Below are 16,605 nucleotides of genomic sequence, written 5' to 3'. Positions count from 1 at the left end.
TGCTGGCAACTGCTGCTCGCGTTCTGTTGCATTTAGTGCTATTTTCTTAGTGCAAAATAAATCCTTTGGTCCATTTTGGATGCGAGGGTGCACTCTGTGCTAAGAAAATAGTGCTAAATGCTGAGTTATCCTCCTCATGTAATTCGGCCCAACCTCGAGTAATTTTGATGCAATTTTAGATTATTACACTACAGCAAATTATGCAAGTTAAAACCCACTCCTAATACTATTAAGCTTGCCAAAGCTGGAAACTACGATCTTCATATGTTAAAGAAAATAAAGTAGATAATCCTGCTTGATCAACTGAAGTCAATAGTACATGCTCGAGATCAGATATAGGGAAACCCTCACTGGCTGGAACCCCAGATTCATACTTGACCCCCCATCAAAGCGGTCTCATGGTCAGCTGCCAGACTGATTTGCAAAGCAAAGAAATATGACGTCATCATTTCTTTCCTTCATGACGTTCAGTAGCTCGGTCTCCAAACTAGGATTGGCTTCAAGCTCTGCATCCTCCTTATAAGGCCCTTTAAAATAACACCCTAACTCCTGACCATTTCAGGCTGGTCCAGACATTAAGAACCAAGGACTCTTTGCTCCTCAAAATCCCCACATTCAAGACCTCACTAACTAGAAAGCACTCCTTTAACAGGTGTGCGACTACAGCATGGATCTCCCTCCCATTTAGAGAGACTACACCTTCCCTCGCCTTTAGATGAAAACTCAAAATGCACCCGTTTAAACACTTTTTTGCCAGTTTTTGTCTGTTTAAGAATGTTTGTTAAGAGAATATGTCTTTCTGCCAGAACTTCCATCTTGCTACTTGTTTTTGCTTATACATGAAGCACCATTCAATGTCTTTTGCTCTGACTTACGAATTATTTTCCCATTTACCTATTTAATGTTGTGGCATGTAAAGCCGCCCTTACCACTTAAGGTTTGGTCTGCACTATAAAAACATAAATACACAACCACATAAAAGTACCTTCTCTGAATGCGATTACAGTACAGAGCTGCATGCTTTTTAAATACACGCATGGTACTCACTCTTGAGAAGAGCCGGCTTGATTTGATAGGGCCCCATGCCAAAACTGCAAGACCATAAACAGAAGGAGTTAGCACATGGGTAAAATGATATCTGTTAACATTTATTAAAACAAAGTCACCAACCAACTAGTAGTTATCATACAAGTGTTTGAAAAGGTCAAGTAAGATTATGTGGTCTTTTTAGTATAACCTGAGGAGAATAAAGGGCAAACCTGTATTTAAATGTCCCTAGGAAAAGAGAAATTGTTGTGCTTCTTTTATATGTGCTAGACTAGGATTCCGAAAAGAACATACAGATCTGGTAAAAAAAAAGCCAGGAATAAATATCAGTTACCAAGCAAACATTATATATGAAGAACAAGTTATGTGTGCAGTGAACATTAGCTATAATGTTAACATTATATATGAACCAAACATTATCTATGAATTGGATATTGTGAGCTGATCCACAAGAGCATTTTTGCCATAAACATATGTGTACAGTTGAAAATGTCTCCATTTACACACGTCAGTTGTAGAACTCCACCGTACTTGTACACTTTTCTTCATGAATATGAATCCGCTCCATATGTAAGAAGTGAGCATCACATATGAAGTGAGGATTTTATATGAAGTCAACATTATCTATGATGTGAACATGAAGAGAATATAGTGAAGTAAACATTATGTATTGAGTGCACATTATGCATGAAGTAAACACTGTGAAAGTAGTAAGCACTATGTATAAACTGAACATTATCTGTGAAAGTTTTTGTTGTTGTTTTTTTTTTGCATTCCGGGAACCCCACCAAGCAGCACGAGGAGAGCAAATGGCTCCTAAGGCAGCACAGTCAGGCCGCTCCACCTCTGAACTGCCAAAGCGCATAGAGATCCCCAGACGGGTCCACACAAGTCTTCAAGCCACAGCCTGGATGCCAGGTTCCCTCACGACAATGGCTTCTTCCTATTAATTGCTGACTGGGGTGAGCCACTCCTCACTCGATCAAAAACTGGGTGGGCTGGGATTGCTCGTGGATGGCACGTGGCATTGCTTCTCAGGCTTTCTATCGTAGCAGGCCTGCCTCTCGATCCAACAGACGGGGTTCGATTCATGTCCTTCAGATGGATGCATCTGGCTCCTCCCCACACAGTCTGGAGGACAGCCCCAAGTCATGCATGGCCTGGATCTCTATTGTCAGTCGAGTCATCCAGGGAGGAGACCATACTATGCTCTGTCCTCGCCTGGGTATCTGGCACCTGTAGACGACTCTGCTGGCAGACGAGGGCGGTGTTTGACCCTCTGCCTGTGTTTTGTTTGTGAGGCAGCCAGACACTCGGAATGCTCCACCATTAATGATCCTTCCACAGATCCTCCCACGGAAAACTTGTTATGACTTTTACTTTTCTAGCTAGTCAAGTCTGATTGTATTCTCAATGCCCAGCCAGTGCTGTTGTTGACCCCGGCTAACCCATCTAGTTGGTAATAACAGACAGCGTGCACAAAGAGTAGGAACTTACAAGTACCTTTGAGGTTATGACCTACACATGGATGGGATCTCTAAGGCCTATCTCAAATGGAGTTCATCGGGTCACCCGATCCTGCTGGCAAAGTGTAGACACATGCTGATCCTTTCAGTGTAGCACACAGGTAGCCTCGGACAGCTTAGGACATCTCCGGGCATTACACGCCTATTTTTGCTTGATCTTGTGTGGCTGGACACCACTGTTCCTCTAATACGCTAAACACAGAATGGTGGGGTTTATGTAGGTAGTTAGCATGCATGAGTCTCCCTTGTTACTGTAATTACGCTGACCATTATTCCTCCACCTAAGAATGGCCATGTACTACCCACAAAATCAAAAAGAGCTATCAATCCCTCAATCGTTTCCAAGTGTGTGCTGGGTTAGATCTCCGGAGTCAAATTAAGCTGCAGCCTCCAGCCCTAGTAGTGCCCTTTCAGCTTTGTAACCATCCTTCCCATGGCACCCAAAGAATATGGTTTCATGGAAGATGCTCAGTGAGCCATGGATATAATGCAGCTGGTCCACTAATTGGCATCGTTTTTTACCAAAACTATGACAATCTGTTAGCTATGAAGTGATTGTTACGTGAAAACAAGTAAACATTATGGTACAAAAAAGAACGTCTATGAGCAAACATTATCGATGATGCAAACATCATCTAAGAAGTGAATATTATACATAAAGAAGTGATCAATATGTATGAAGTGAACATTATCTACAAAATGAAGGTTTTATATGAAATACCTGCACACACAGTTCATGTACATGCGCATTGACATTTATTGTTATGGTGTTCTAAGGTTTTTCAAATGAATAGTATAGAGCTCAGCTGTGTCTAAAGATCTGTGGGAGCCAGCTGTGGGACTATGACTGCCCTAGAGCTCAAGCACAAGGACACCAGAGTCAGGTGTTCAGGACAAGGTGCATCACTAAACAATGGCATAAGGGCATTTTCCACTTTTGTGCCATGTGTAGAAAGGGAAGGTAATCAATGAAAAAGTATTTATGATGCAGGAAAAAAAAGTATTTTTGAAGAACATTACAAAATTCCACACAACATTTTTTATAATCCTGACAATAGATGATATATATGGTCATATAACCATAATATATTTAGGGTAAGTAAAACAGGCAAGGGTCAGCAATGTATGTGAACACAAGAAACTGATACATGCATAATCTATGCAGGCATTAGTTGGAAAGGTTCTGAAGCACCTAGTATATTATAAGTATACTACAGTACGATGCGGAGGCAGAATTCTATAAGGCATTATTCACACACACAAATAGCTCATTTTGTGGTTCAGTCCCAATATATTTAAAAGCAAAGACTGCAGACAGGAGATGGTTTTTCTCCAAACAAAAGTCGCAGTAGAAATACAATCGGAGGATTTCAGAAACGAAAGAGAACATGTGTGAGAAACAACTACTATGCTTGTGTCTCTCTCCCAGGGAACTATTTGAAGAAATTGAGCAAAAAAGGGTTGGCTAAAAATCAATTAATCAGTTAACCAACAAAACACATGAATCTTTAAATACTTTCTATTTACTTGATAAGTTGCCAAATAACAAGAAATTGGGGCTGACAAGTCAAATAAATGCCCTCCTCGCCATCCCAATTAACTCATCAATACCTAGTCAAAAACATTCTTTATGATTTCAAATCATTGTTATTGAGGTTTTTATACAAGCAGAGGAGTGCAGATATAGAAATAGCACCCAAAGAGAATAGCAAGTATTTGGTAGGGAATAAGAGCTACATTTGAGTACATTATTATGAATATTGGTGAAAGGGTCTCATTAAAACGACAAAGTATCTAGGGGAATCTGTTTTTATGTGATGTGAATATAGCAAGTTCTCTTGTTAATTATGTGGTGGATCAGAGAGAGACGTGTTGTAGAAGAATAGTACAGCTCAGGTACGCTTGGAATTCAGACTGAAAAACTATGAGTATCAGAGCAAAAGTGCTTACATTAAATTCTGTTGGAGACAGCAAGCAGCAGAGCCTGGAACCATCAACAATCTATGTTGGATTGAAATTGAGGAGCAACAGCGTTGTAATGAGAACTGCTCATGGGGTCATTATGTAAACAACTCTTTAAAGGAACTAGGGTTGCAAGTCGCATAGGTTATGAGCTTGGGTAAAGTGGAGTTATACCGGATGGCAACACCGCCACTCGGTTACAGTCCTTAATTACAGACAAAAACACACTCTCCACAAGACGACATGCCTGGACCATATTATCATCATACAAATCTCTACGGGCTCAGGAATATCTAGCAGTGCCCTTCACCCACTCTTTGAAATATCAATTAATGCTATTTCGTTTTGGCATGATGGAAACCAAAGACATGGCACCTTCATGGAGACAGCAGTCACAGACACAATCATGTCGCCTTTGTGGAAATAAACAAGAGCCACTTGTGCATGTTTTTTGTGTGTGACCGGGCGTGCTGCACATAGGAGAAAGTAATTGAAATACACTCTTAGGTTGCTGGACATCGGTTCATGCAGGCCAGCCATTATTAGCTGGTTAAGTGGCTCTTCAATTCCTTTTTGTTTTCTGGGGGGGGGACTATATTCATGGGGCAGACCTTCAAAGAAATGGCAAAAATAGCTGAGTAGGTAGATCGTAGATAAGAACGGATCGTGCAGATGCTTTAAATGCTTGTGGGACTATGTTAACGAGTATTCAATTGGCAAACCTTAGTATGATGGGTGGATGGAGGAAACAAAAGCCATCTTTTAGGACTTGAAGGGTTAGTATGCACCACTGGTGAGCTTAAGTCACTTAGATTGATAAACACGTTTCATTATGTTTTTTTAACTCTGTTAAATTGTATCCATTCCCACCATGCGAGGATCAAAAGTTTGAATAGATCTTTCAATTCAGAGAGAATGGCTCTAAGGCTGATTGAAACAAGACTATCCATAAGTAGCTGTCTGCTTTGTTTAGCACAGAGCTTGTGTCTTGGGGAGGAGTTCAAGGGCCATGGAGGCTAGGTTAGGTATCCAGTTATATGTAGGATCTGTGAAATGGTTTCACTGAGTTCCATCCAGAATTTCATAGAAAAGGTGCAGGTAAGTATCATCACCTGGTTCTGTCTTGCAGCGCAAGCAAGTATCAGAGTCTAGGAGGTCTAGTTTAAACAAGCTAGCAAGGGTCCAGTGGGCCATATAAGCAGTCCAATATCTACTTTGAGCTAAAGATGGTGTAATTTTGTTTTAGGTGAATTTCACTCAGATGGACAGACAGTTTAAAGGCTCTGAGTATTGTTTGTATTGTTAAGAGGGTTCTCATTTAGTTTGTATTGATTTGGTTAGAGTGGAGGTTCTGGAAGAGAGGCAAGGATAAAGTTTCACTGATATGTGTCCTCCAGTGTATAAAATGTTGGGTAGGTTGGGGTAACCCGGAGGTTTTTGTCTGGATATGGTTGCTTTGATTTTTAAAAAGTGGTCCAAGTCTATGTCATCTAGTCCAAATTTAGATTTGAGTTGGGAGAAGGTTATCGTATTGGAAGGGTTTCCAAGATCTCCTACTAACAGTATGCCTTTTTGGGCCCATTTTTCTAAAAATAGTGTTTTGCCCTCTGATTACAGGTAATCATTGTGCCATAATGAGGCTAGGAGTGAATAGCACAATTTGTTGGGTAGTTTGTTGTCAATTTCACGAAACAGTGCTGGAGAGGATGGTTCAGTTTTTATTTTATTAGAGGTAATAAGAGAAGTAAGGGACAGTGGGTTAGCAAGATCCTTTTCAATGGCAAGCCATGATGGGAGAGTGGTATTAGGTGGGGAGAGCCATTGACGTCCCTGTCTAGCTAGGAATTTTGGTATCTCCTTTGGTCTGGTAATTTTAGGCCTACACGTTTTTTAGGGAGACTTTGGGCCTGATTCCAACTTTGGAGGACGGTGTTAAACCGGCCCAAAAGTGGCGGATATACCACCTACCGTATTACGAGTCCATTATATCCTATGGAACTCGTAATACGGTAGGTGGTATATCCGTCACTTTTGGGACGGTTTAACACCGTCCTCCAAAGTTGGAATCAGGCCCTTAGTTTCTTTAGAGTGATTCTTGTTTTTTTGGAGTTCCATAAGAACTCAATGAGTATTATGTCTATTTTGGCAAAGAAAGCATCTGAGAGGTATATTGGAGACATGCTAATTAAAAAGTTAATAAGAGGGGTGGTCATCATTTCGATGGACTCTATTCATCCCCACCATGTGATAGTTCTGGAGGACCATTTATCTAGGGTGTCTTTAGTTTTGTTTAGTGTTATGTTTTTGTTCTATTGAATGGAATCTTTGAGGTTTTGGGTGAACCAGATCCCTAGGTATTTTATTTTGTCCCCATTTAAGATCATGATCGCTGATGATGGAGCTGTTGCAGCCGCTTTTTGAGGGGCTGCAGCAAAGGGGATACCAGGAATGGAGGGGTTATCTCTAATTTTTATACAGAGATGTTCCAGGGTTAATAAAAATAGAAGGGGGGAAGGAGGGCATCCTTGTGTGGTACCATGTTGAAGGTTTAATGTATTGGATAAAGTTCCATTGGTGTTTATTCTAGATTTGGGTTTCTTGTATAGGGCACAACTCATTTTAGTGAAGGAGGAGCCTACGTTGAAACTGGTGAGAGCGGAGTGAAGAAAAGACCATGATACCTTCTCCACATCTAATGTGATTGCACAGGTGAGGTGGTCGTGGAAGTGGGCTTTCTTGTTAACCTGGCTGAATAGGCTGATGTTATCTGCACTGAACCTGCCTTTGATGAATCCGGATTGTGATGGGTGTTAGAAATTGGGTCTCTAGCTAGCAAAGGTTTGCACCTTCTCCAAGTAGGGAACACAATCCTAGTCAGGGTAAGTACGTTACACTCCCTAAATTAACCTGTGCTGACCCTCTGGTAACTTGGCAAAGAGCAGTCAGGCTTAACTTAAGAGGCAACGTGTAAAGTATTTGTGCAACGCACACACAGGGGCGATGCGTTGATTTTTTCAGGTTTTACCTGCAGAACCCACTTCTGAGGCTCAGGACTGGAGAGGGACACCTCAGGCCAGGGCAGAACTCGCAGATGGCAGAGCCCAATAGCGCCATGAGACTTAGAAGCAGTCTTTGATGTCCCTGAGACTGCACAAGAACAGGGCGCAAGCCAGCAAGCTCTTGGAGACACTCTGGATCAGTAGGAACAGTCCAGTCCTTGTCCTCAGCAGGGCACAGATCAGGAGGCAGCAGATCAGCTCAGCAATGCAGAGAAGCAGTTCCTTGGAACAGTCAGTCCAGGTAGAGTGGCAATCCACACAGCACAGCAGTCTTTACTCCAGCAGAGTTCATCAAAGTGCAGTAGTGATCTGATTTCAGGAGGTTAGAGACCCAGTACTTATACCCAAAAGTACATTTGATGTGGTGGATGACTTCAAGGGATCTCTCTGAAGTGCACAGGTCCCCCTTCCAGCCCAGCCCTCACTCCAGACTATCAGTGGGGGATAATCACCCCTTTGTGTGGGCTCAGGTCTCTGCCCCTTAAGCCTTACCATCCTCCAGGCCCAGGAACACTCATCAGTATGCAAATGAATGCAGATGCAGTTGAGTATCGTTTGTTGTGGGTTTCTGGAGGGAATGCACAAATATATTCATTCTCCATGAAGTGGGTTTAGAAACTGAGCATTAAATATCGTATTGCAGGGAAACGCAGGTGTGATTGGAAACTAGGATCGTTTCGATGCTGGGACTGGAAGTAGCTGGGACATGTGATTCATCAACTAGAATATAGTCTAAGCGAGAAAAGGAATTTTTTCAGGGTAGGCAAAGAATAAGTAGTCTTTTCCTGTTGGATAGAACAATCTCCAAACATTTTTAAGTTTGTGAGTATTCAAAGATTTAGCATTTGTTTGTGAGACTTGTTATGTTTAAAAGAGCATGCAGAGTTTCTGTTGAGGACCCCATCCCAAGGGAGGTTACAGTTTCCACCCATAATAAATCTTCTTTGAAGTGGCAAGAGAGACTTTTTTTGTTGAGCTGTGTCCAGAATGTCAAGAGGTCACTATTCAGGCCATAAATGTTCACAACTATAATTTCGGCGTTGTCTTTCTGGAGTTTGGTAATGAGCCATCTGCCCTCGGGGTCTGCTTCTGTAGAGGTAATTGTAAGCAATGTAAATCAGGGAAGGAGTGAACCTCACCAGTGTCTGAGCTCTAGTGTCAAAGGAATTATCTCGGAGACCCTCACCCAAGTTTTCACCCACTAACGGTGTATGTCATCTCCGTTGGAATGATGTTGTGGATAGCATCATCATTAGGTTTCTTCACTTGAATGTTCAGTACTCCAAGTGAATTAAACCTCCACCAGGAGGGAGATTGTCTGGGTGTGAGACATTGGTGGGATCTGGGTAATATACAGAAAAAAGTACCTCACCTCCTATACCTCGAAATATGCTTTATTGGAAAAAAGAGGAATAGGGGTAAGACTAAAAACATAACAGTGTTAAATGGGACAACTGATGAGTCCTAAATATCTGGAACTCTGGTCAACATGTTTCAGTCTTACGTTGCCTCCATAGTTCCATGGCCTTTATCAGGACTGTATGTGGTAGGTCCCAATTTTCATCAATACTTTGGTAGAAAAGTTATGTATATTAACTCACATTTCTTCTTTTTTGGACCTCATTATAGGCCATGACAGAAAGGCATGATTCATAACTAATAAGAAAACAATGTTATTGGCATATGAAACCCTTTTATACACAATTGTTTTCCTAAAACCTGATAGGAACTAAAAGTGTCTAGCCCATTTCCATGTGGATAGTGTACTGTTGAATGTTTATACTACCATCTAAAATCTGGTCTGGCTGCACTGTAGCCTGTAGCCTTTGTCTAATTCTCAGGCTGGTATGGTATTATTATTGCCAAACGCATGTCCATGCCCTGTGGTTCTCTTGCAAATTTCATCGTGGTGATAAAGTAAATTAAAACCACAGTAAAGAAGGCCCAAACACATGTGTTGAATCTGTATAAAAAACCTCCAGATTACACCCATACTCAAAAATGATATAACATTAGGGTATATGATAGAGATATGATGTACTTTACATTAGAGTGTTTAGTGAGCCGCTCTCGGCATCCACTGATCTATATGGAAAATCAATGCTCCAATCAGGGCCGGTTTTAGCGATGATGGCGCCCAGTGCAACATTCTTTGTTGGCACCCCTCACCCCATAACCACCTCCTCGAGTTCACTCACTAACTACCACCCGGCAAGTGTGCCCCCATCTTTCCACAGCCTCATATAAATTAATTAGTTTTAAAGCGCTTGTAAACGCTGGCCTTACTAATCCACTCAACTATCCACATAAAATATAGTTCTGTTCTTTGCAGCAGGAATATTAACCCGCTACGCTACTTTATGACGAGTCAAAGCTGCCACTAGACAAAACTCCCATCTATCTCCCCAGCAGGAACATTAATCACAAGAGGTATCTTGACATTTAATTTTTTCCTGAAGGATGGACGCACAAGGAACTTTTCAACAGGTGCTTTTGAATCACAAGTTTAGTAAGTTATTGCTAAACACAGCACCCCCCTGAGGTCAGAGCCCCCAATCCAGGCCGCACCGCTCGTACCGCCCTAAAGCCGGCCCGGGCTTCAATAATATACGTGCTCAAGAATAGCACTTAAAGGCGGATCCCTCCGTATATCTCCTTTCTAATGTTCATAGCAGGAAATGCAAGCTTAGGTTTATGATGGTAGGCTTCACGGTTAAAACATAAGAATGGCTAAATAACTATTCAAAGACCTGTTTCAGTGGATATCCACGTATTTGGTTGTGTGCTTCCCCGCACCTTCGTACCCTGTGTCTCCCCTGCTCAATATTGAATCTCACTCAGATTTGCTGGGCTTATATAGGGTCCACAAGTTTGTTAAATGCCTCTTCAATGCTTTTCAGTGGGGATGTTATGTTAATAGCGGTCCGTACTGCTGTATTCTAGGTGGCATGGGAAAACAGCCTGAATGTTTAGCGCACAAAACAATGGTGTTAGCGCTATTGTGCCTGGAGACTGTTATGCATGGCCCTTAGTTAGAAGGCCATAACGATAGCGACACATAGTATTCAGGTACTAGTTCTCATTATGACCAGAAGCAATGATAAATAGACAGAGAAATTTAGATGAATAAAAAACTATATTTTCCAGCATGTGATAAAAATGAAAAAAAGCCTGTCTCCAAACCATTTGTGCAAATTAGGGGTAAGGACAATGAAAAATAACCTTTTTGTATAATACTTATTTTGAAAGATTTTTTCTTTAAAAATAAATTAAGATCTATATATTGGTTTTGGGATCAGCAGCCTAATGTCTCAGTTTTCAAAAATAAAATAGTCTAGGTTTCTGTACTTATCATGAATATGTACTATAATAGACCCCCTTGATTTACATTGGTTGCAATTGGAAGTTGAGTGGACCCTTTCCTGCTTCTCCCTTCCTCATTCTGATAAAAGAAGGTAATTGTAAGACCAGAGAAATTGGAGATAAGGGTGATTATGCAATTCTTTTGTTATTGGCTGGGGCACCACATAGGTCGCTAGCCCAAGAGTTCTTTAGGAGCACAACTTCTTTCAAAGTGACTTTAGTCTCTTGTAGGAGTATGAAGTCTCCTTTGAGTTTATGGTTTTATGGGTTTCGTTGGGTGGTTTAGTCCCTTAACATTACAGGACAGTATTTTTATGTTATGCATAGTTGTGATGTGTGGACCATGTCAGAAGTGCCCCAAGTAGATTGCCAGAGAGGGTTTGGGGAATGAGGTAGGTCATGCCAAGAGGGGGGCTGAGGGTGTGGAAGGGTAGCGATGAGAGTGTGGAAGGGGGCTGTGGGATAGTGGAGGGTAGAGTGATGCTGAGAGTAGGGGAGAGGGAAGTAGGGGAGGAGAGTGATGGGTAAGGAAATGATAGCAGAAAGAATACAGAGGGGAGAGAGAGAGTTTAAGAAGATATGAGAAGAAGCAGTATAGACTTAGCATAGAGGATGTGACTATGAGACTGGGTACTCAGCAGGGGTACGGAGATATCCTATTCAGAGGATGGGCGATGGAGCCAGGAGAAGTTGAGCCCAGATCCAAAGGGCTGAAGGCCACACCCCTAGGATAGTCTGCAGGGACACAAAAAAGGCGATTGGCTGTACCCATAAGTGCAACATAGCTGAGAAAAATGGGCAAAATAGTGCTGTAGATTGAGGGTGATAAGAAACTAATCTATGAGTATGAGCGTTTAGTGAGAAGGTATGTGTACGTAGGTGGTAATCAGAACAACAACAAATGATCTGGGATCATAACAAGTGTACAAACATTATGTAAGGTAGGTGCATATAACTACATAAACATTTGAGCAGGATGACAGAACTAGAGTATGAGACTGTTAGTTGTTAAGGAGGAGAAAGATACACGTCCTTCATGCAGAAGGCTAGTAACTATACGTACTTATGATTAGTGAAACATGCAGCGATGGAGGCGTGCGTCATAGTGTTAGGTGTTAATATTTGTTAGTTTTTGATATTCAATATTTGTTTCTTGGGGACAGCGACAAAAGAGGCTTTAAACAGCGAACAAGAAACCTATGCGACCAGGTACTTAGCTGAAATTGGGTGTAACATCACTCAAAGGATTGTTTGGGATTTTCTGGTTGTCCTTCCAGGTGGAGTTCGTCAGTGGGGTAAAGTGATAAGTGTGGTTAGTGACAGTAGTGGTTAGCAGAGTTTGCAGGAGTAATGAACATGCCGGCATAATGATAAGTGCTAATTTTCAGATCCTGAATTTCTGCAATGAAGGAATCCAAATCCTTGGGCTCTTCAAAGATAGTTGTTTTCCCCATGTGGGTGGTTCTATGAAGGAAAACTGTATAGCTAAGTCTTTGAGGGATTGATGCTGAGGCAAGAATGCTTTTTCTTTTTTATGATAGTGTCTTTGGAGTAGTCTTGGGAGATTCCAATTCCTGCTATTTAATCCTATTTAATCCTTTGTACCTTTTTTTTTATCTCTGTGAGGATTGCTTCGGTGTGTGAGTAATGAAGTGGCCTGAAGATAGGAGTTGTTGGTGCAGTTCTGTTTTTGGGTTAGTCAGTGTGCACTCTGTGTGCTTGTGTTATTTCAAAATCTTTTGTAAAGTTTATTCCTAGGACTTGAGGGATCGATTTTTCTACAAATGCGGCACATGAAGGAGCTTGTTCTTCCATTCCTTACAGAAGCTCAAAGATCCGCAGGTTGCCCCTTCTACATCTGCCTTCTAAGTCCGTGAGTTTCCTTTCTATTCAGACAAGTCTTGTAATGATGGTTTTCAGTGTTTTTGAGGAGCTTTGTTTGTGGTCTTCTGGGATATTTACACGCGATTCCACTTCAGTGACTCTGCCTCTTAGTGAGAGGATATCTTCCTTTATGGATGTGAGATCAATCTGCATGGATTGAGTAGTAGTCTTTGTAGATTGTGCAAGAGCATTCAGTTTGTCCAGTTTTTGCATAATTACATTTAAGGCTGCATTATTGTCAGCTTTTGTCTTGATTGGGGAGTCCGGAATGGGAGGGTCCTGTTTGGACCTCTTTTGCACAGGTTTAGATTCCATTGGGCCCCATGCATTCTGGGGTCAGCTATGATGGTGGTGTACGACGCCACTTTGGTGAGTTCAGAGTTCAGTTCAGGTCTGGTTGGCAAGGGTGCCAGGTTGGAGGAAATATATATGGCCTAACTAGTGTTTGGCAAGGAGAGAGGACTCAGATGATTCCGGAGCCAACGGAGTGAAACGGCATGCCGGCTGACTGTAGGTTTGACTCTCCAGATTACTCCACAGAGAGTTGGTAGCCTGCAGTAATTATTTATTGGCGCTAGTAACTTCAGGACGGTTCTAGAATGAGGATGGTATCCAAGCAGTGGCCATCAAAGGGTCAGACAAAGGTTTTGAAAATTCCCAGATCCACGGGGAAGGAGGGTGTAGGAAGATGGCTAAAATTAGCAGCTCCCATCCATGCAACATGTGCTGGGGAGCCAATTTTTACTGAGTTGGGGGTCACTGCAGGAGCTGGTTCATGCATTGTGAGATACCCTCATTTTAGAAGTGTCTCATTCGGTGGCCACTTTGAGGTCAGGCAGGTTTCCTTCATGAGACCATGTGAAGTGAGGGTGACTCAGGAGCTCAAAGCAGTTGAAGAGTGAGAGCGATCGAATTTTATTAATAAATTAGTGGCAGAGAACTTAGTATATGGTGATTAATTAACCTGCATTTAAAAGTCTCAGAGAGAAAATAACATGAGTTGTAAATGTGCATGTTTGAATTATGGTGAGCCATGTGGCCACTATTTGTATTGTGCACCATGTTTTAACATGAAAGTTTTGCATTTTATTGAATGAAAAGTATTAAACTAAGATAACGTTAAAAATGTTTTATTGAAAATGTAGATTAATAAATGAAATGTTAAAACGAATATGAATTAATTGTACTTATATTTGAATAAATGGATTTTATTATTGTAAGATACATGTATGCAGAAAAATAAATTTATGTTAAAAATTAGCTTTAACATGTTATGTATAATGTTTATGAATAAATAACTTGTTTGAAATATGAATTGTAAGGTGTGCAATAGGTTTATTAATGTATTAAATGTAGTAATGTGTATTAAGGCTTCCTTAATTTGATTAGGCCTAAAGAGACTTATTTTGCTGCAGTAATGGAAAATCACTTGTTTATTTTGTCCCTTCTGATCTGAATTCTTTCTGTGGGCTGTTAATGTGAATGCTGAATGCCCTATTGTATTGTAGGCAAGAGACATGTTTTAGAAGCAAAAATGTTATATAATTAGTTCTAGCTGTCGAACACAACAGGAAATTTGTAGTTATCATGTGAAATGAATTAGTTTAGTTTATTGTGTGTCGTGAGAGAGGATCCCAAGTAACAAATCATTAACAAATGTAATATTCTGATGGAATTGTATGAAGTTATTCAGCTAATAATGCACTTTTGCTGAGAAGATTCTTAAAGTATCAGAATTTGATGGTGCCATCTGCAGTGACTGGATGCTGAATCTGATGTCCGAAAGGTGCCCACCTGAAGGACCAATGAATGGATTATGCACATTTTAATTAGTGAAGAACTTTGGAATTGAAGTCAGTCTGTCCTGAGAAAGTCTCAGTGTCTGTGCTCTCCCCTCCCTGGTGCTGCATAGATCTCTGTTAGAGTTTATCTTTTCTGTCTTAAGTCTGATCACATCTTGTCTTCTCTGAGTTTCCTGATGAGTTTCCTCATCATAGTCTTAGCTGCACAATCATGTGGTTCAGTACTAATAAGGCCAAATAATTTTGAACTGCTGAGTCTGTCCTATGCGCAGCTCGTGTTCTGCACTGTCTTGATGCTGCTGTCAACTGATGCTGGAAGAAAGTGATCGTCCTGCCTGATGAACTGCTCCTGCCTGCTGTCCCGTGAGGAGAGGTATAACAAAATGTGGTTTCTTGTTTTCCTTAGTTAGTGACTTACACCAGCATTCTTTTTTTATAGTGAGTTGCCTTAATTAGAGGTTGCTTTACAAATTATTGTTGTCTTTGTTTTATTTTTGCCTTTTGTCCACATGTGTTAGCCCTTTCCTACACATGCAAGCCCCAGTTCTGGTTAGTGTTAGGAATGGCCAAGCTCTGAAACCTGAAATTTGAAATTGAATATTGAATTGTATTTCATGATTTACTGATGTCACCATCATCTGCTTTGAATGTTAATAACCATACGCATATTGTGTTGTTGATCTATATTATTCTTTTGGAGTGTCTAACAGTATTGATGTTTAGTAGGCTGAATCTTTTCAGACATTTCGGTCAGCCTATAGTTTATGTATGTTTTGCTCACCATATATGTTACATTGATTTAGGGATTGTAATAAAGATTTGAAACTTTACTCGGTTTGGAGTTTGGTTTAGTGTTAAACTGTTTATGGTGCCTAGACGTCTTTATGGTATAATGTCAATTATTTCCTGTTGAATGATTTGGACTACTACACTCTTAACCAAGTCCAAAGATTCAGTCGACTCAGCAGGTGATGGTGTCTTCACTTGCTCAACAGTGGTTGTTGAACCAAAATCTGGGAGTAAATTCTTACCGGACCGTTGCGTGCAAGCAAGAGCCTCATCATAGCAGGTGAGGAATGAGTGGTATTTTAGAATGATCACATGTCTGAGATTCAGGAGCCTCTTTAGATGGTCGGGCACAGCAGAGCTCACAGGTTAGGCAGCCATCTTCCACGGGCGACAGCCACACCCTCCCAGCCATAAACATTCTAATAATCATGAAGGAATTCAATATACTCAGCCTTGGTTTTCCTAAAATATGACCTCTGAACTTCCCCCTACATGAACTATTTTCGTCATTCTAATGTAGGTCATGGTTTTGTTAAGATATAAACAGTAAAGGTGCCAGTCAGCGGCACTATGAATTTGAACATGTATGAGGTATGAATAATTAGCCATTGATATGTTCATTTATCCAACTATGCACTATATTTCTGGAAACCTAAGAATAATGATCTTTGTATAAAATCAGTGTTATGAATTTGGTGTCTGTGGGGTCGGTTTTTATAACACAGACAGTCACAAATGCTGCTTATCACATTAAATCCTAGCCTACTGGCTTTGTCTGTGCTGGATAAAAATAGCAATAGGGTTACTTTCTGTAAAGAATGAATTTTTTGGGGAGATAAAGAATTGAATGTAACAATCAACATGATAGTTGAGTATACGTTCAGATGTAAATTAGTTCACATGAGTTTTTTTGTTCTCGCCTATGTTTGCTACTACCCCTCTTTATCTCGGAAAAGTAAACTAAAAAAAAAAGTACTGTGTCATGATGCCTTATGTAAACATGTGCATGGTGACATATGCATGCGTATACATCATTACACTAGATTGCAGTAGTATGATGACACATATGCATGTACACATCGTGTCATCATTAAAACGTTTTTTCTCATTTTGCAAATATTAAACGGCATCAGCAAAATGCACTGGCAAAATGTACCTGTTACACAGCAATTT

General features: G+C 40.8%; 1 protein-coding gene across 1 annotated transcript in view; it reads right to left on the bottom strand.

The window, feature by feature from the left end:
• TEAD4 (TEA domain transcription factor 4) overlaps positions 1-16,605 on the bottom strand; it is a 421,536-nt gene that overhangs the window by 124,706 nt on the left and 280,225 nt on the right. The window contains exon 5 of the mRNA XM_069227506.1: positions 1,048-1,091. Within this exon, the coding sequence (XP_069083607.1) occupies positions 1,048-1,091 (44 nt within the window). The remainder of the gene's footprint in view (positions 1-1,047; positions 1,092-16,605) is intronic.

The sequence above is a fragment of the Pleurodeles waltl genome, chromosome 4_1 (genome assembly GCF_031143425.1).
Source record: "Pleurodeles waltl isolate 20211129_DDA chromosome 4_1, aPleWal1.hap1.20221129, whole genome shotgun sequence".
Lineage (NCBI taxonomy): Eukaryota > Metazoa > Chordata > Amphibia > Caudata > Salamandridae > Pleurodeles > Pleurodeles waltl.
This window is presented reverse-complemented; position numbering and strand designations above follow the sequence as displayed.